The sequence below is a fragment of the Drosophila grimshawi genome, unplaced genomic scaffold (assembly GCF_018153295.1).
Source record: "Drosophila grimshawi isolate 15287-2541.00 unplaced genomic scaffold, ASM1815329v1 contig_44, whole genome shotgun sequence".
Taxonomy (NCBI): Eukaryota; Metazoa; Arthropoda; class Insecta; order Diptera; family Drosophilidae; genus Drosophila; species Drosophila grimshawi.
The window spans coordinates 8,549,794-8,571,043 of record NW_025063240.1 but is presented as its reverse complement, the minus strand read 5'-3'; the positions used below and the strand labels follow the sequence as shown (position 1 = coordinate 8,571,043).

The following is a 21,250-nucleotide window of genomic DNA, read 5'->3' as shown; positions in this document are numbered from 1 at the left end:
CTCTAGTGACGTAGTACTAAGCCTGTAACATAACATGCAACTATGTATGTAACTGTGATATCGATATTAATCGATATTAATCGTTGCGACTGCTACACAATGTTATTTTCTTCGAGTAAGCTCTATCGGGTACATAATTTATCTTAGAAGCAATTTGATGTATATTTGATTAGAAATAAAACGTGTTTCATGCTTGTCAGCTGTCTGTGACAAATAATTGCACAATTGTACTACATAATATATGCTTGTGGGGTTAAAGGCTTAATACATTTGGTATCTGAACAGAAATTAAAAGAAAATTGATAAGCTGTCAGTTACAATTTAGCCGGCTTGTTTTATGCGCTCATCAAAGTCAACAACCTATTAAGTTGCATGCAGCCAGCGTAGACAACGATGACTCCTGTCATGTCATCAAACAAGGTCTACACACACACACACACACACACACACACAATGCAACTTAATGGGTGTAGCAGTGGGTGTTTGGCTTGTTGTTGGCAGTGGATTCGAGTTGCTTTGGTGAAAGCCACAAAAATATCCGAGCAGTGTAAAAGTTTAGCTCGGCACCCACTAATTCCAATATGTACAGTATCCTAAAAGCGTCTTATCAGGATGTGTATGTATACATGTGTGTGTTAGTGTGTGTGTGTGTGGGTGTGTGTGTGTGTGTGTGTGTGTGTGTTGTGCGTGTGCTATGCTTGTTTTTCTAACAAGCCTTTTGTTAAACGAGACCCGAACGAGGCACAGGCCCAGACAGATGGTAAACATGTCAAATTGACAGTGTGTAGAGTGAAAGCGACGTCGGCCAAATGACAAAAGGCACCGACAGCTACGCCTGCTGTCTGCTGCCTGCTGTCTGCTGTCTCCTTACTGCTGACTGCTGTCTACTGTCTGCCAGCGATCTAGTAGAGCCACGCCCCAACCCTCCCATCCCCCTCCCCCCTCACCAACACACCAACGATATCCGCCCATCAAGCATTTTAGCATGCTTTCCATTTTTAACCCATTTTTTCAACGCCTCGTTTGGCTGTAGGGTGTGAATTATTAAAAGCTACATCAGCAGGAGTAGCAGCGGGTGCCGGGAAGCAGGCAAAGTCTAAATTAGCAGAAGCCCAGCACCAAAGGACAATCAGGATGACAGTCAGGGCCGAGCGACAGCTTTTGCATTGTTTCACTTTCAGCGAATGTAATCATTATCATCATCATCATCATCAGCATCATTGTTATTATTGTGAATCATGATTATCATTATCATGAGCATTGTGATAGGCCCCACTGCATCCATTCCAACCTTGTCCTTCTCCTTCTCCTAGACGCTGTGTGATCCTGCGCTTTGGCACATCGCCATTTGCCGTTTCCAAGTCCTTTCGCTTGTCACTCATTCGCATAAACAGTTAATTATGCATAATATGCATTTTGCTGTCACGCTGTGCAACTTTTTTCTCCACCCACTGCCACCCCTGCTTCCTGCCTCCTCTGCTGCCCCTAACCCCCTGCATACCCTGCATTTTTTATTACTGCTGCCCTTCACATGTCGTCTACTCTGCTGCTGTCTTTGTTGCTGGCGTCGTGTTAATGTTTTTAAATGCGCTCATTTGTTTTGAGCATCTGTGTGTGTTTTTTTGTGCGTGTGTGTGTGCGTGTCTGTGTGTGTGTGTGTTTTTGGTTGTGTGCTTTACCATGTGTGTGAGTACTCAAGTGTGGTGTGTGGTGTGTCGGGTGCGTCGGGTAATTGGCAGTCGGTAATTCGATGTTCGACCCAGAGGAGACGCCGCTGCATATTTGTGATTTAATTGGGATACACAAACAGCAATAATAAGTATAATTTAGTTGACCATGAGATACCCTGTACACGAAATCAGTACAGAGGATTGATTTTATATCTCATGAAATGAATTACCTGGTAAATATTGAACTCTTGTAAGAGCAACTTCATTTTCTGAGTGTGTAAATATATTTGCTCGAATAATTATATACATAATAACTTAAGATGACTTATGCGCCGTCTTCGATTTATTTTATTATGTACCTTTGGTTTATTTAATGAGAAATGAAGCTAAAGCAGGGTAGATTTTGTTATTTTTTTTTTGTTATGGGATTAGCGATACATTAAGTATACCATATTGAATAAAATGAACTCATACCATAATCGGTATTCATTTTGTATGAATGTGCTTAAAATCAGAAGCGTAAGCATGCCTCAACCAAATCGTATGAATATAATAAAATATAAATGTTGCAGCATTTAGTTATTAAATATATATGCACTGAGAATGCAGTTGTATTTTATTTTGTTACCAGAAAATGTGGGAATATATACATGCATACTATACGTATATACCTATGCACTGTAGCCTTATCCACATCTTCTTATATTTTGAGGAATGAAGCAACAAATAGTCAATAATTGATGGCCAATTACATTTCATATGCCAATACGCCGCAAACTCTGCAACACTTTGCAGTAAAAAGCATCAAAAAACACTTAAAATTCAATTGGGCAACGATTTACATATGGTTCACACGAACAGCAGGAATGGCCAAAAGCGAACTGAGAGAGGAAGGGCGAGTTTTGTGCTGCTGTTAGCATAAAATTCACTTTAGCATTTCCTGCTAGCTGACTATTTTTGCGTGGGCTACGCTTAAACTACGCAAAGTGCTGCTGACAATTATTACATCCGCACTACATTCACACAGACACAGACACCGACACACACACACACACACTAACTCATATATTTGTGTATGTGTGTGTGTATGCCATGCGACTGAAACGGAAGTCAAAGTAGAGAAAAAATAATATGTTAGTCATACATGAGAATACCGATAACGAAATGAACACAGCAATGCCAAAAAAAGACACACAGCGTGAGAGGGAGAGAGTGAGAGACAGAGAGAGAGAGAGAGAGAGAGGGAGAGAGAGAGCAAGTGAACGAAATTAAAAAGGAAAAGGAAACGCATAAAAAATGCGACGATTGAATTTAAATGCCCAGCCACTTCAGCATTGACGACGCCTCCGACTTCGATTCTCAGTTTCGACCCGAAGTCAGAGTCCATGGCCAAAATGTCAGCTGCGAGTGTGACGACGACGACGACGACGACGACGAGGACGAGGACGAGGAGAGCACAGCCCATTTCCTTTTTGGAACTGCCTTCGACAGCGCCTGCCAATGTGCATTTGAGTAAGTCATTGAGAGCCAGTTGCTAAGATTTCACTGCCCACCCAGCACCCATACACCCACTCCTTTGGAGCCAAGGACCCAGCCCAGGCATGCTAATGGGCGCTGGGCATTTGCAAAGCCGTTCTGGTCAGTTAGACGGTTAGGACAGAAGGGGTGGGAAAGTTGAAATGCCGTCTGGCATTATAAAAATAGGTTGTTAATATGCATGACCATATGCCAAGTGGGACGTACAGAACGGAACGGAACTGAAAGGAACGAATGCCAAGTTCGTCTCCTTATGCTAAGCTGCTTGGCAACTCGAATGCCGCTTTGTCTTTTATTGCCCCATACAGGACCGACTTAAGACATTCTGTTAGTTTCCCATCGAAAGGATGAGGATGTATGTGAAGTTGATTGCCAACCAGTTGGGTTGGTCTAACTTTTGGCTTCTGAGGCGATGAGCTTACTTGCGAGTGGCACGAAAATGCAACATTTGCATGATTATATTGAAAATCGGAGGAATCAATTATTTAAAGGGATCTTTTGATGTATGTAAAAAATTGAACTGAATGCGTACAAAGTAATACTTGCGTCTTCAAAATAAATTAGAGACTATATCTGCAACAACCAATAATATATTACTTCCAAAGCTATACATAAAACATCAAATTTCCTATGCCGCACAAGGTTTAACTGTCGCGTCAAGTTTTCGGCCATCAACCAAGCGCAATTAGAAGAGTATGTCAAAGTAAACATGTGTTTGCATATTAAACATAAACAAGCAGTTCCACTTTCTAGCATCCAATCAAACAATCGCAGATTCCAGGACCGTTGGTTCCTTGCTGTGCTCTTTGCAATTCATTAAGTGTCAAAAGTTTGGCTTTTGGTCATTTCTTTGGCGCCAACGATTTGCATACATCGAGGAGTTGTGGGCGTGGCAGGCGTCTTTCACTATTTTTGCAGGCATTGAAAGCACCGAAAACGAGATTTGAAAAGCCAAACTCAGAGCCTGACGCTTGAATGGGTCGCATAGAAAGTTCCACCTTGCAGCCATCGAAATGCAGGACAATGGCAGAGCAACGTGTGCCGTTGTCCATTGTACGAATGACTGAAAGGACATTGAATTTAATTTATTTGAAAACGCAGTGCACAGTCTGAAACTAAAGTTTTCATACCGTACTCTCTCTCGTATCTGTGTGTGTATAATTGTATACTTGCATGTGTATTTGTGTGTGTGCCTGTGTGTCTATTCTAAAAGGAGCAGTGGAAAATCACACAGCTTTGGCTTTTTGCTGGGGCTCTTGTTGTGTGGATGAATATTTAGATATTTTACGCTTTTTTTTTAACTTGTTGTTGTTATTGCAGCTGCAAATATTTTTTGTTTGTTGTGCAAGTAAAATTAACTTTGGCTATTTTAATTAAATTTTTGGACATTTTGGTTTTGAGCTACATAATAGAACAATTTTAGCCGGACGTTGTAAGAGTATAAGTATAATGGAACTTTGGAATTTGAGATATTCATTTTAAAGTTGAGCTGAGCAGTTCATAAAAAGCGACGCAACCGAATTGAAATGAATAAATAATCCAGATCAACAATTTCACATCAACTCTATGCTTAAAAATATGCTAGTGGAAAAGTTAAATTTAAATTACTAAACAATTTAAATAAAATATAAGTTTATATTTGTGGCTCTCTGGTTTGGGTTATTGCTTTTCTTTTTCTACTATGATGAGTAAAAGGTTAAGGGATGAGACTAACTCAAATAACATATCCATATTTAGAAAAACTACTTTTCATAAATGGAAATGAAATGAATGCACGTAAAAGTATAGGTACAAGTGGCATTTGAATGAAATCGCTTTGTGTTTCCATAATCAGTTCAATTCCATCTCAAAAGAAAAATACCTAATTTAATTATGTGCGCTGGTGAGGCAGACCTCAAGGCAAATGCCCCAGCGCATCAACTTTTCCGTTAATACGTAATAAATATGTAAAAATAAGAGAGGAAAGTGCTGGGCGAGGATGGAGACAAGAAAGCAGCTCTGAAAACGGAAATAAAATAAAAGAAATATGTTGCATAATTTTGAGCTTTGTTCCGACTTAGTACCTTTCCACAAATACACACGCACATGTACACACACACACTCACACACACACGCGCAAATGCAGGCAGATCCTCAGCTCCTTTTGCGTCAACTTAACAGCGTAGAAAATATCCAAGGCAACAATAAGAACAATAGTTCCCCGGGGAGAGTCGCCGATTGCCGCGCACCGTCCTGGCAAAAAGGCAAATGGCGTGCACACACACTCACACACACTCACACACTCATACAAATACCCTCACCCACACGCACATGTACAGATACACGCATGCAAATCCTTTTGCTGGCGGCAGCTGCTGCCTTGGCTGCTTTTTATTTTAACATTTTTATTTTATTTCCACAGCGCCTTTTGTAAGCATCTTTGGCCTCTGCAACGCCTTGTCGGCTCTGCCGCCAGCTTTTCAATTTTTATTTCTCGTTTTCCTCACACACACACACGCACACACAAACAAACGGCGCAATGTGCGAAAGGATAAATTTTTACACATTTTTCCTACCTTTAAAAATAATTTCCAAGCAGGCTGCCATCGTCACCGCTCTCAGCATTTTCTTGGCTTATTTTGTTGCGCAGTTGCCGCTAACTTGAAACGGAATTCAAATGTATATTTAACTGTGTGTGCCCCTGTATATGTGTTCAACTTACTCACACACAAAGCACATTTGCGTTGGCTTTCAATCGGTTGAAAATGCCGTAGGATAGTTCGTAAGATAGTTAGGAACAGCTCCGATCCGTCGCATATCTATATACCTTTGATCAGTACAACCAATCAAGCTGTGTAATACTAATTTGGGTTCTTGCATTTTTACATATGTTCATTAGTGTTGTATTTACAGGGTATGCCGCAGTCGAGCAATTCCGTCCATATTATTCGGTTTCTGCGTTGGGCAACCATTCAGATGGCAGAGTGCAAGCAGCAAACAAAGGAATTGCGAATCGAGCAGCAAGAAGAGACAATCACTAACCGAACATCTCATTCACACACACACACACACACCCACACACACACACACACTGTCACACATACGTACAACCATTTCCGCATACACACACACATAGATACCAAGACGAACTAACCGCCAGCGACTTGATGATATTTTTCCTTATGCAAATCATATGTGGTTCCTGCTCGAGTTCCTGCCCCGTTATCCTAACTGCCACTAGGCGTGCGTATGAATACATCTTCATGTAAAAGCGTATGTGTGTGTGTGGGTGCATATAAATGCCTAGATACATATAAGTGTAAGCTATGTAAAGCGAATAAACTAGAAGCAAAGCAGAAGCACAACAAATGGCTTGCATCTCCACATACACGCACATATCTATTTCCATATATACATCTATGAAAATGAAAAATTCCATGAGACACCGGCCTGCAAGCATGCAACGTTTATTATTGAATTCATAGCATTTACATTAAGCGTCCGGCGCATAACGACGAACACTTCAAACTCAATAAAGAAGCTCTAGTGCTCTAAGCAGAAAAGAATAAAAGATATTGATAGGATATATATTCGAAAATTCGATTGTAAGAAGTAAAATTAACTCATGTTAAGCATTTCGAACAGAGGTCCCTATGTAGTAGATACTGAACCTTAGTAGAATGGTCCCCAGTTAATACATAAAATGAATAAATAAGGACAAATAAAGATAATTTGCATTTATCCTTTGCTATGTCAGTACAGCAAGTGGAGCATAAGTCAGCACTGTCAGCTTTATCAGGCTGGGATTTTCAGTAATGAACACAGTTTCAATTCACAAGTCAATTTTCGTGTTATTAATAACAATCTATTCATTTTAGGTGCAGTCTTCTATTTATAATTTGATCACAAAGGGAGAAGAATATTTCCTGCTTCTGCCACGTTCATGAAACCCTTTGTATACTATCAGCTGTAATCTCGACAAGATCAGACTTTTCATACTAATTGTTAAAGTAAAATATTTGAATTTAGTGTATTCTTTGAGCTGATGTAAATCGCATCAGCCAACGTAATCATTAACAGAAGTAAGTAAGTTTTTTAAAAGAGGATTCAATTTTTTTTAATGGCTGCAACTTATATTTTCCAGATATAGCTCTCGTTTAGGTAACCAATATGAGCTAAAAACAATTCCATTACATTCTCATAATTGAATTCACACATTCCATTAATCAGAATGCAATAATGTGTCACCAGGCATGTCAAATTAAGGTTCATAGTGTTAACACCCTTTGAGTGCAGAGGCTTAGAGGCAAATACCCTCGACTCGCCTGGTGGACAAACTCATTGATAAATTATGTGCGGCATGAGGCTTTTCAAAACAATAGATGCAGATATGTAAATAGCATACAAAATAGAAACCGACTTGGGCGTAGTTTAAGAACAAGCTGCCTGTCTGCTTATATGTACGTACAATTCTGTAAATGTATATTTGCTTATACATATGTATATATATATATATAGTATATATGTATTACAATGGCAAAGTTGTTTCGTATATATAATGTGATTATCATATGTGAGGTTCCTGCAGTCGTTTGCTGCATGTCCTTACGAATTTATTGTATAAGCATTTGCAGCACACAAAAAGAAGCCTTTCGCTTGCACTCAGCTCGTGGCAAAAGAAGATGGGGAAAATTCTTTGCTCTGTCTTGGTTTTCACAATTTTTATTTGTCTGCATTATTGATGAAATATTTGCCGCAGCATTTTCTTGTATTTGTTTCATTCAATAAGCAGCCAGCGCAGCTGCATTCAGCTTGTGGTCGGCGAAATGTGCTAAAAGCCTTTATCCAATTTCTTAACAAGTGTCTGTCGAGCTTGGCTCATAAAAAGGACTCATTTGCAGTGGCCTTTCATAAATGTACATATGTATTTATGTGCTTATGCAACAAGTGTGGACTTATTGAAATATATAAGTTCTTAAATGATGGTCTTCACTCTTATATTTAATCATTCCAGTAAGTCTTTTATTACTTTTCACTTACCTTTTGGACAATCAATTTCATTGTACATTTATTTAAAGCATCCGACGAGAAACCGCAATCCGAACACCAGCAAATATTATAATTTATTTTTCGGTTATAAAATCATTTCTCATAGTTGGACGTGAAATTAATTCAAAACATGTTCTATATTTTATAGTTAAGAGTTTTCATAAACGTTGCGTTTGCGGTTGTTTTTATTAAAGTTGATCTATTTGGTGGCTGTCACAGTTGATTAGTTTTTGGCATTGGAGCTGCATCCAAATTGACTTTCGATAATTATCCTTTGAATATTAATCCGAACTATGCAGTCTATTTCAGCTTTAACACTCTAGTATGCCCTTGGCTGTGTTTGTTTAGTCGGTTATATGTTTATTTGCGTGTTTATCTGTTTGCTTGTTAATTTAAATTTTGAATATGCTCACGCATGCAGTAAAAGCCGCTGCGGGCTATTTAAGAAAGTTTCGCTATTGTATTTCGCTATTTGCAAGCGTTTGCCATATTTACCCGCGAATTATTAGGGAGTCAGCTATCGGTGCCCCTCAGGCTGCTTTATTATTTATATTACTGAATGTGGTGCATATATTAAGCGCATACATGTATTTGTAGTGATAACAGATACATTTTCGTCTCTACAGTTAGTGGTATACACAATATAATGACCATATAAATTATTTCTAGTTAAGTTGAGTGACAAGCGAACCACGTATCTGAGAATAAATCAATATTTTCCCATCAAATTTGAAATTTTATTTGAGTTTATTTATTTGAAATGAAAACAATTTTATTGCAATGATACTGGCAAGCATGCCAATTAGTTGCTCGTAAAATTAATTTTTGGATATAACGCATACGCCCAGTTGACGGCAAACAGAAATTTTTAACAGCCGCAATGGCAGCGTGGCAGGCTGAAAAGCTTTATTGCCAAAAATTGTCGCACAGACTCCCACACAGCAACGGAAAGGCCTAAAAATCTAGTTGCGTTGTGGCGCCTGTGAAAATTGGGTTTGCTCTCAGAGCGTTATGATTGCCAACTTGTTACTGTTACACAAGCACAAATACGCACACACACACGCACACACACACACACACACACACGCACACACTCAAAAAGACACGCACAGGTTACTGAGCTGAGAGGGGCACTTGAAAACATTGCACACTTTTTGGCGCCAAATGACGTCCTGATTAGCCTACTCTCTGTAGCTGGGATAGCGCAAACAGTTCGCTCGACAGATGCGGCGTATACATGATATTCACAGCACTTGCAATTGGCAATTTTGGACGGCACATTTCGAAGCACGTCGTTTGAAAATGTACGCTAAACTGCAGTTAAGTTTTGGCCGCAGCAACAAAAATTAATGCAAAATTGTATACACACGACACGAGAATGACGACTACGACAACGGCAACGACGACGTTGGCGCTGACGCTGACGCTGACTACGACGATGACGACGACGGCGACGACGACGACGGCGATGACGACGACGATGATGTTGTCGATGGTGACGACGAAACAGAAGAGCAGCAGCAGCAGAAGCTGAAACAGCAGCAGCTCATTGTTGCGCTTGCCACATTGAATGCGATGCGTTATGGCGGCGTTAGCCTGATGCGACGATGCGACTACCGGCCGCATTTCACCATCAGCTTCGTCGTCTCAGTTGTCGTCGTACCCGCAAGCACACACACACACACATACACACATGCAGAACACACACACACACAATCGCACACACATACGCTCGGAGATGAGCAACAGTCGTCGCTGGCAGCGGCAGAGATGAGATTTCACTTCCGCAATTCTCTCGTTGTTGCTCTCAACAAACCGAAATTCGCCAGCTGTGTTTGGCTGCCTGCTGCCTGCTTCCGCACACAATAAAAGTTATGCAAAAGCCAAAACAGCAGCGGCAAGCACCTAAAAGTATGCAGCCCAAAAGGCAGCACACTATGTGTGTGTGCCTGTGTATGTGTGTGTGTGTCTGTGCTCCATCGCTGCTAAGGGCAACGTCGACGCTGACTTGGGCTCTGTTGACAGCAGCCTTTAATGAGCAACAGCATTTGTAAATCCCTTCGGCTTGTAACACTCAGTTTACGGTTAGGGGTCCAACTATCAGCGGAGAGCTTTCGGTAAGCTTTCTGTTAGAATATAGGGGCTATTTCCCCTACGCAGTTTATGGCATTAACAGCACCGAGCTTAGGAAGCTTTAAGCTACTCTTGAAAGCTCATAACAGAGCACTGTTAAGTTACACTAGTGTGTACAATAAGTTAAACTAATAATTTGATCATTTAATAAAGAAAATGGATATGTAAGAATTTTATGATTTTAAGCAATATATACAAAATACTTTGTATATATAGTTATTTAAGCCAAGCCTCAGCGGAGCTTTCGAATTATCTAACAGTCTGCAGTAACATTTATGTTATGTAGCAGCGACATATCCTTAACATTAAAACCAGTTTTTAATGTAATTTAACATTATCTAACCACCCCTGATGCAGTAGGGGTAATCAGAAACTTGACGAAACTTCTGCAAAGAGTCAAAATTGAGAGTACAGGAGGGGTAGTAAATGAGAGAGAGAGAGAGCACTTACTGCCAGGTTTGGGGTAGCAAACTTGGGGTAGCGACTTTCAATAACATGAAGCATGTTAAGAACTTCTGAATTTTAACGACAAAGAGAACTGTAAGCCGACCGTTGGAATTTCAATCAGTTACAAAAACCCAATTGGCAGCCATCTTTATATTTGCCTATCAACAATTGCAATAAAAATACCAATTTTGTATGACTTCTGATTTCTCAGTTCGAAAAACCAAAAAGCAAAATATTTATAGACTTTTGCTACTTTTTTGGCGTGCTCTATTTGAAACAGTTTATGGCATTAAATGCTTTCAGCCATTTACAGCTCAGCTTTCCCTCAGCACAGTGCAAAGTGTAAAGCTTTGGTGTGAGTTGAGTGCAACTATCATAAAATTAAGTTTATAACAACATTCTCTGCTATAAACTTGCTACTTATGGCGACTGCAGGAGCGAATTGACCGGTAAAAAGTGTACTATTAATAATATAGTACTTTTACTCGCACATTGTTGGATACCAGCCAATTTGCTCATCATTAGGTCAAATTTGAGTCGTTTTCCCTAACCCCCCCCAATGATAATTTTCTGCATGCTTAGCACTTTGTTTTTTGCTCGACTTGTTCAATTGTTGCCTTAATTTTGCAGCACTGCTCGCCATTTTTATGATATTCATGAGACTTCAGCTTCCTCAACGACTGTGTGTGTGTGTGTGTGTGCATCACGTATAAATATTTTACGACGTCCTTCAGTCATTTACTTTTATTGCAATATTTGCTCACTCAACGTTTATGATGATCATTTTAAGCCATTTTTATGGCCAGCTGCTGTGCGAATTGCATGAATCACAGACCAGCTCTACTCGCAACAGCAGCAGCATTCAGCATTCAGCATGTGAGTACCCGAGTACCCCGAGTACCCCGAGTACCCCAAGTGCCCTTAGGTGCTTGTCTGTCTGTCTGACGTACACTCTCTCCCCCTCTTTCCCCCTCGCTATCCCTCTCTGTCAGTCTGACGCTCGCTGTCTCTGTCTGCGACTGTTTAGCCCCACAATGTTGCTAAATATTTGGCTACCTTTTGGCCACTTGGCTGCTTTTTATATAAATGGCAACTCATTAAATTTCTGGACACCGTTGCCCGACTCTTAGTCGAAGGGGTCTCGTAAATTGGTCAGGTGTCCTTCTCGTTTGTAGTCACCCCGTCCTCACACTAATGCCCACCATTTATTGCATACTTTTGTGCACATTTTTCGGAGTGAAATTCTAATTTGGTCAACAACTTGTCACATCATTTAAGCTGCCGGCCACGTAATGAGCTCGACAAAGCTCAGTCAGAGCCAAAATTTAACCGGGCCAAAACATGCCCCCAAAAACTTTAACACTAACACTAACTACAACTGGCATTTGCACGTGCCACTGGAGCCGGACTGGACTGAACTGGAAACTATGTCAACTGCAACTTAGATGTGAATGTGGGCGTAACTATGCCGCACAAAACTATGCTAAAGTTGATGCCACTTTTTGGCTGCAGCACTTAAAGGATATGCTCGATTGCTTTCCGGCCTCAACTCTGCTGAAACTCTGGCTCTGAGCACTGTGCTCTGTGTGCTGTTGGCTGTTGGCTGTTTGCTGTTGGCTGTGCTCTCAATATTTTAGCAGATTTCGAGCTCAGTCGGGCCGAACAAAAAGTGCACTTCATTTGATTTAAATTGATACGATGTCAGTTTGAATTTCATTTGCAAAATGGCATAGCTAAAAATGTTGCCCTAACCGCCACTTGAACGACAAGCGGACAGACAAGCGGACAGACAGGCAGACAGACAGACAGAAATGGACATACAAGTGGGTCTGGGCCGAGTTATAAGTTATAATGGCCTGACCACAATTTCCCACTTGACAGCGGCCAAAAGGCATGCTCAAGTGCCTGGATGCTTAAGAGCTGAATGTATTCATGTGAATTCGAGATGAGATTGCGACTTGAAATGAATTCGTCGCCTTTGTGAGTCCAAATACATACTCTACTTCACTTTACAGTTGCATAACCGAAACTAGTGTATAAAATTTAAGGCAGACACTTAGGCGCACTTTGTACGAGAAACTTAAATACAAGTTTGTCTTATCAATAAGCATCTCTGGCTTATTGGATCGCATCGAACTTGTTTTTGTGGGCGCGAATAAAGTTTTACCAGCCAGTGCAGCCTTTTTGGCGGCACTCTCGGCGACGGCAAGGCGGCTATTACTTTTTAGACCATTGCACGTTTTTAAGTGCATCTAACTGTCATTGTGATTGTGCCAATACGTGAGTTTCTAGAGTAGGCGTTTTTCGTTTGTGCTCCAGTGAACTTTGTTGACTTGCCAAGACACACACGATTGGCCAAAGTTCGCTAAAGTGGACAGAACAATAATTCAATTAAAGTTCTTCACAACTGCTGCAATAAACCCCAACGAGTTTGGCTTGAATCGTCTAACCAACTAAAAGTCATGCACTTTTCATCGCTTATGTAGAAATCGATGGTACTCAATGAAGCGTCCCAATGCTATTCAATTGAACATTTGCAAAAAATTAAACACACACACACACACACACACACAAGTCTGTTGTAGCAAACAAATGAAAAACGCGCCCTCTCGCAACTGCATTGTATCCTCCAACCCCCCTTCTCCTCCTCGCCGCAGTCTCCACCCTTCGAACCATAACAGAAACAAGAGCAATTGCAATTGCAGGTTTCACTCTTCCCCCAATGGAGAGCACAGTCCATTGCACAAACATATCGACATCGACAATGACAAGTACATGGGCATAATAAAGTCTTGGAATTTATTTTTATGTGCATATAATAGAGGGCAGCTAAACCACCCACCCGCCCATACACACACACGCCCCCCTTCGCAGAGAAGTCGCCCAATCATCCAGGCCAGCCAGTTCCCCCCAAGAGACGCATTTCATCTGACAATGCCGAGCATTTTATTTGCCTGCAAAAACTCGAAACTGAGAAGCGGGCCTCTGCAAATACGAGCAACAACAATAACAGTTACAAGACAAAATAAACAGTTGTCGTGGATGGGGTGAGTGGACGTGGAGTTGGCGTTGGAGTTGGAGTTGGAGTTGAAGACCCAGGGCAGAATCAGGACCATGCAATGCAGTGACTTTCTTCTTCGTGTCCAATGCATTGGCCGAATCAGTCTGGCGAAAATGTCCGCAACGAATTTTCGAATTTTGCCCAATATTTGCGTAGTCATTCGAAGATTATCCTAATTGAGAATCTCGGCGTATAATTTTTTGGGGGGAACTTTCCCTTAGGGTTGCATCAAGGCTGATGTCATGACGGGGCTGATAGCCGTGTCGATAAGACTTCAGGTCAAATAGATAGATAGATGTGAATTGGACGGATGTGAATGTGTCTAATGGCGGAAGCATTAAATTGTTGCAGGTTGCAAGTTGAGCTGCATAATAAATAATGAAGTTTATTAAAGAATTTCGAGCTAAGATTATTGATAAAGAAAACAAATTTAAAGCCTATTTGGAAAGAACTTTCTTGCAAGCTGCGAAAATCTCCAGGTTTGTGTTCTGACAACAACTAAATACGCATCTTTGATTCATTTCCTGTCGGTCAGGCAAAAAAATGAAGGACAAACAAAAGACGCCTTGACCACTTTGCTACTCTTCTCTCTCCTGTTCCCCCTGTAAAAGGGATGCTTCTGTCACAATTCATTACGAGCACAAGCTCCGAAGGAAAACATAAATAAACTTTTTGTTTTAGATTTCGTGACAAATGTACAAAATGTACAAGAATAAAGGCAAAGCCATCAACTTACCCCCGACAACGATATTATCACGAGAAGCAAAATATTTACACAGGTCCCGGGCCCAAATGGACAAGTGGAGCTGGCCTGGACTGTCGAAGCCAAAAAGGATTACTTATCGCATATTTTGACATAAGCTAAGTTCATCACTGAAATACGAGAGTCAATTGTCCAATGTCAGAATCGGTTTGGGGGGGTTAAAACCATCAAGCAGGCACACAGTCTGTCAGGCAGACAGACAGACAGATGGACTGATGGACAGAGAGACGACCACTCGCTCGTGTGATGGGTGAATTGTGATAAGCCGAACGTCCGGCACAAAATGGGGTTGAGGGTCCACCACCGATTGCTCCTTTGTTTATAGGCCTTCTACGCCTTGTTTATTTGCATTCGCTTGTTTGTATTTGCACTGAAATCGAGGCAGGACGAACGGGACGATTGCTTCGGTTTTGTTTTGTAGAATTGGCAAAACTCTGTAGCACAATTGACAGCTTAGGTCTTGCAAAACAATTGATGGACATTTTGGACATATGCACGAAACTTGGCTTTGATTTCTTGTACATCTTTAAAATGCGAGTGCTAATAATGCCATATTATATACAAAAAAGAAAAAGGGACACTGGAAACGGATTTAATTCCACTTTATTTGTAGTTTTATTTTTAGGCTTCTTTCCGCCTGCCATTCCTAAATATATGTATGTAGTCAATGGAACATAAAAGGGTTCCAAATCGCTTGGAATCCGTAGAAAAACTTTGCCCAACTTTTCCTGTTTTTGATTGCGTACAAAGTGGAATAGACAGGGTTAAAAGACAAATCAGAAATAAATCCAAATTTTAACAATTCCCAGCGACAGTAAAGTATAACTTAAAGTAATGGCGCTGTTGAAAGCAGTATTTAAAATCAAGATCTTTTGGATTAACGCTGTATGAGGAATGCTTATTTTTAACTCAATATGCAAGTTCTACAAATCATTCTTTGCGGTTTCATGATATTCTACTTATCTATTTTTAATAAATACTATAAAAAACCTGTCTACAAACCTCTTTAATTTTAAACCCCAGCTCGTGAGTTCTGGCAGAGGCTTCGATATGTACGAGTATATGCATAAATGTATATATATATATATATATGTATATATATATATGTATGGCTCATAGTTGGCTGTTGATTCCTCGACATGTTGTGTGGGGTGCGTGCACACACGCTGACACTCTTGGAGCACCGCTGTGTTCCCGGGCCAAACACAAGCCAAAGCAAAACAAAACAAAACAGAACAGAACAGAACAGCAGAGAACAGAACAACAAAAGGCGACAGCGAGAGGCTAGCCGAGGACTCATGATGCAGAGTCTGGCTGGAGGTGGTATTGAGACTACTCTGACTACTCATGCAGAGCAGCGGCTGGTTGTAAAGATATAAAATCAGACAACTGCAACAACAAACAAGCTACAAGAGCAGCCAGGACGATGTTGCGCCCAGTCTAAGGACCATCGCATCGTCTGGCTCTGCCTCTGTGGCTCTGTCAGCTGCAGCGGCGATTTGTAGCGCCACAAGGATAATCACACTTTTAATCGTGATTTAAGTTTATGGCGCTGGGCGCTCGTTTAGTTTCTTGTTACCCGACGCTTTGCCCGGAAAGATTTTCAATTTTTTCCATGGCTTCATCAGCATTGAAGGCAGTCAGGCAGTCAGGCAGGACAACGAGGACCAAGCGCCTTGTTAACTTGCCGCTTTCATTTTTATATTTTTTAATGATTTTTATTGCATAACTGGCGGCGTGTTTGCCCCCATCTGCATCATTGTCCTATGCGGCAATTGCACTTTGCCACATTTTATAGTTGCCAGAGCAGCAGGAGCTGAAACAGCAGCCGCCAATGATTTGTTGATAGTGCGGCAAACTAAGAGAATTACACAGGGAGAAATGCAACTCAACTCTGGTTTTTTCATCTAAATTACTGCCTTGAACATGAGTTATCCAAGTTGAGTTGAGTGGTGCAAGTGGTGCAAGTATCTGTTACATTCTCTTGAAGTTAAATCAAATAAAGCATTTATCTTAGCCGTTATCTTAGCTGTAGCACTGTGACCCATTATTGCACTCAGCCGTAAACCGTTGAAGTTGCCACATGAACCCATCTCAAGCCATAGTTAACCACACCTTTACCAAATCATTTGGCCTGTTATTTGTACCAACTTTCGTTTACCATAAACATACTCCTCTCTGCCTTCCCTGCGCTTGCTCTTACAAATTATGAACACTCACATAAATTTCACTTACTGGCGCAGCGTTGGGTGCCAAGTTTGCCAACCTGGAACTGGGGCTGAGACTGGGGCTGCGACTGAGCTGTAAGCACCTTTTTGTACTGTAATTAGAAGGCAGCAGTAAGTTAAGTTAAAGGCTAGTGGCCAACTTGAGCATTGAGAGCAGCTTCCTGCCAGATCCGGGAATGGGAATCGGAACACTGGGGGGTGGGGGGATTGGCCACTTGAAATGCAAATTGCGTGCAAATTATGGCAAGCTGCCAGCCAAGCAAGCAGGTGAGCAAGTTTTTTGATTTGTTGTGCCAGCACCGGTAAAAATTATGCTAGAGTGGAAATATTACTTAAGACTCGGATGTTGTGTTTTTAATTGCTTGAGTTTCAATTCAATTTGCGTCTAGAGAACGAACAATTAAGATGCACAGTAAAAGAGACTTTGTAGCTCAGCTTAAATGTATGTTTATTATTTTCAAGTTTTATATCTTTCAGTAAAGATAGAAGTATATATTAGTAAAATATAAGTATTATATTAGTAAAAATTCAACCTAAAAACTGAAAAACTAGACACTTGCACAACTAATAATTAATAGAAGCCTATTGGCATAATTCTCATATAATTCTCTCTTCTGAAATCAAATTTTTACATAACATATTTAATAACAATTTGCACAGCTGTAGAGGAAGTCATCAGCGTAGTGCGCCTCTGTACATACTAATAATATCTTTGTTTTAATATAGTTTTAAACTGATTCCATCCTCAACAAAAATTGATCTTAAAACAGTTAAATATTGTGTTGACTCACCGTTATTATGAGTTAGAAAAGCGTTCTCTGCTTCCGATGATGATGATCCTTGTTGCTCATTGTTTGCATTCGATGATGATGATGAGGTGGAAAAGTCATACGGATGATTCAACGTGTTGTTGCCACCAACAGCAGCAGTGGCAGCCAGCGCTTTAAGCAAGTGTGCTGTGCGTTGTTGTAATGGCTGTTGTTGTTGTTGTAATGGCTGTTGTTGTAGTGTCTGCTGTTGTTGTTGCTGTTGCAGCAGTTGCTGCTGTTGCTGTTGTGGGTTATAGGGATTGTTGTAGATGTTGCGTGTGTCTGTCGCTGGCTGCAGCTGCTGCTGCTGCTGCTGCTGTTGCAGGTTATATTGTTGCTGCTGAAGCGTGTTATTAGCGCTCAGACCGTTCACCGTAAAATGGCGTGATTTTGCTGTAATGCAAAAGAGAGCGAAAGAGACAGATATTTAGGAAGTGGACAACTTATCGTGTTTCCCTTAAAACAGCCAGTCAACTAAAAACTTTAACGTTATATTTAACTGCAAAAAAAAAATGGGGCGAGATGTCGCAAAGTTTGAACAAAAAATTAAACTTTTCGCCATGTCATGACGGTTGCGGCGGCGCCAACCTTCCCCCTTAACCCGAGATGTCCCCTCCACCCATTGAACGCTTAATTGCATGCATTGAAATATGCAAATGCGTCGAGAGGGCTGAGAGATTGAGTATGTATTTTAGGGAATGAGAGAGTGAGAGTGAGAGTGAGAGAGAGAGAGAGAGAGAGGGGGAACAGGAGAGATTGAGAGGTTTGTGTGAGCCTCAATTAAACCATTTTCAGTGGCATTCACGAGGTTTGAGGTTATGTTTTTGCTTCGTTTGCTTTGCCACCTATTGTTGCGTTTCACATATGAATTATGCATGGCAATAATAACAACAATAAGAACAACAACAGCAAACGTTGAAAAAGACAACTGTGCTTGTGTGCTTATGTGTAGTTGTTGCTGTTGTCGTTGCCGTTGCTGTTGCTGTTGCTGTTGCTGTTTGCGGAAATGATGTTGACGCGGAAGCTGTAATAATGAAGCAGCAGCCGAGCTCCAACAAAATGTCGTCTAACGAATTCTCGCCTCGTCCCGAAAAGTATGCTAACCCTTTCAATTTTCCAGCTCGTCCAAAAAGTTTGTGCCCTTCAGCTGCTGCTCGTGTTGTTGTTGCTGTTTTTGTTGCTGTTTTTGTTTCTTTTGCATATTAATTATGCATGTTTTGTTGGTGTGAAAGCATCAACACATTGTTTGAATTTTAAGCAACAAGCAGCAACAGTCTGCGCCCACCTTTTACCCAAAAAACCCCCACCAATCCCACACCCAGTATAAATTCTATCACTTCATTGTGGACGCTTTTGTTGGCTTGGCTTTTGCTGGTTAGCAGCTGATGTTGTACCGCGATTCAGCCACCAACTGTGTAAATATTAAGTGTGAAAGATAACGAGCTAATAACTCAGTTAATTTTTGTCAGCTAATGTGTTTGCCGGTGTGTGTGTGACTGTGTGTGTGTGTGACTGTGTGTGTGTGGGTTGGACTATGTATGTATGTCAGCTGGTACAATGTATGTTAAACTTAGATTTAAATGCTATTTTTTATTCGAAGGGAAGATATAAGAACTTATCGTGTTTTATGCTCAGCAATTAGTTGGCTAAGTGCATAATCACATTTAATTGCATCAATTTAAATATCAGTTTTAAACGGAATTCAATCTCAACACTCAATATACAATCAAGTGTGTGTAATTAGCTTAGCATTTTCGTGGGCAACATTTTAATTGTGGGTTGGTGCGTGTGAAATTAAAATATTTTATCGCATTATTTTAATGACTAATGGAATAACTGTGGTCATCCATCGATTGAGTGGCCTCGATTTGTCAATTGCGTGTTCAACCAAAAATACCACGCATAATTTAAATATTTACATTTATAAATTACTAACCAGAGTTCTTAAATACATATATGTACATCTTCCTGCAGGTGAGCTTATAAGGAAGTAAACATGCGCCCAACATTTGTTGGCTGTCTGTTTTGGGGGCTGGTCGCATGTAAATTGTTAATTGGCAGCATTTTAAGCATCGATTGTTAATTGCTGCTTTTCAGGGAAAAGTTTGAAGCGCTTTCGTCTGGCAAAAGTTTTGGAATGAAGACAATAGAACAATTGGAATTGGAATTGGGCTGAGCGAGTGGAGCTAGTGGACTATAATTAGCTGGCATTTATATTGGTATACGACGATTTGCCTGCCATCTTGCCAAAGTATTTCATTTTATCAAGCAATCTGTGGAGACGCCCAAAATCCATTTACGTTCATAAAATAAGCGCCATTTGCCTTTCAAAATGTACCATTGATAATTCAAAACGAGAAAAATGTCTGCCCATTTGCCGTCATTACTTTGTGTATGCCCGGGGGCTATTTTTATATATTTTGCTTTTAACAAAATTTGCCAAATTTACACTTCACTAACACCCACACACACACACACACACACACAAACTAACAACAAGAATTGCAAAAGCATAACAATGGGCAAAGTGTGATTCAGTTTTGGTTCCGTTTCTGGGGCGGGGTGAGGCTAGAAAGTCAAAATATATAAATAAGGCAACATTCAATGCAAATTGGACTATTTACGCAAATTTTATTGCCCAACGTTTTTATATTTATTTCGTTGTTGTTGCTGTTGCTAGTTGGCCCTGACGCCACATGTGGGGAAGTGCTATGTGTCCGCATCCTTGGAGCATACTTTATGCCTTTTATTCTGAATGGGGAAATCGTTGGGCCCCAAGCGACTAGTAAATCAGGCAATTTGAAAGGCGCTTCCTTGACTTTCATTTCAATGTTGTTGTCGTCGTTGTTGTTGTTGTTGCTGCTGTTGTTGATGTTGCTTTTGTTGGTGTTGGAGCTAACCCTAAGCTAACCTTTTGGGGTTACTCCTGACTCGTCTGTCGCACAAATTATGCGATTTCATGTCATTATTTTGTCGCCAAACGACGCGCGCCTCACTTAGCAATTGGCCCAGAGTTTCATGGGCCCGATTTTGGTTGACTGTGGCCTGTGACTGGCCTGGACTTAAAAAGCGTTTGGCAGCAAAATGTGTTCTTTATTGACATTTGGAAGCGTCGCCGATTTACGCGACATCAACGAGTTGAATTTCGGCATGGGCCTTCTGTCATAAAGCTGGCTTCTGTTTTTTTTTTTTTTGTCTTCTTCTGGGGGGATTTACCAATAAATTCGTTCTAGTGAAAATTTATTGACATTGGTTTTTAAACCGCGACGCGTGTTGCCAAACGATTTTATGGCCTCTGATGTTCCGGAAATTGACATTGAGCGTGGGCATAACTGACCTTTAAAATGTCTAAAATATCACAACAAAAGTCGATAGGGAAATTGGGCATATTAAAGTGGCATCAATGAGTGGCATCAAACCAAAGATACAAATGTTATTAAGAGACTTTATTGCTTAATATTTGCTCGAAGCTTTGCTTATTCTCGATAATTATTCCAGGCATAACTTAAAAGTAACAAATTTGTATTAGATAAATAGAAAAGAGAGACTTGTGCAAGTTATGAACTCAAGAATCA

General features: G+C 40.6%; 1 protein-coding gene across 1 annotated transcript in view; it reads right to left on the bottom strand.

Annotated features, from left to right (window-relative positions):
* LOC122322572 (probable serine/threonine-protein kinase dyrk1) overlaps positions 1 to 21,250 on the bottom strand; it is a 113,252-nt gene that overhangs the window by 57,578 nt on the left and 34,424 nt on the right. The window contains exon 3 of the mRNA XM_043215344.1: positions 17,658 to 18,068. Within this exon, the coding sequence (XP_043071279.1) occupies positions 17,658 to 18,068 (411 nt within the window). The remainder of the gene's footprint in view (positions 1 to 17,657; positions 18,069 to 21,250) is intronic.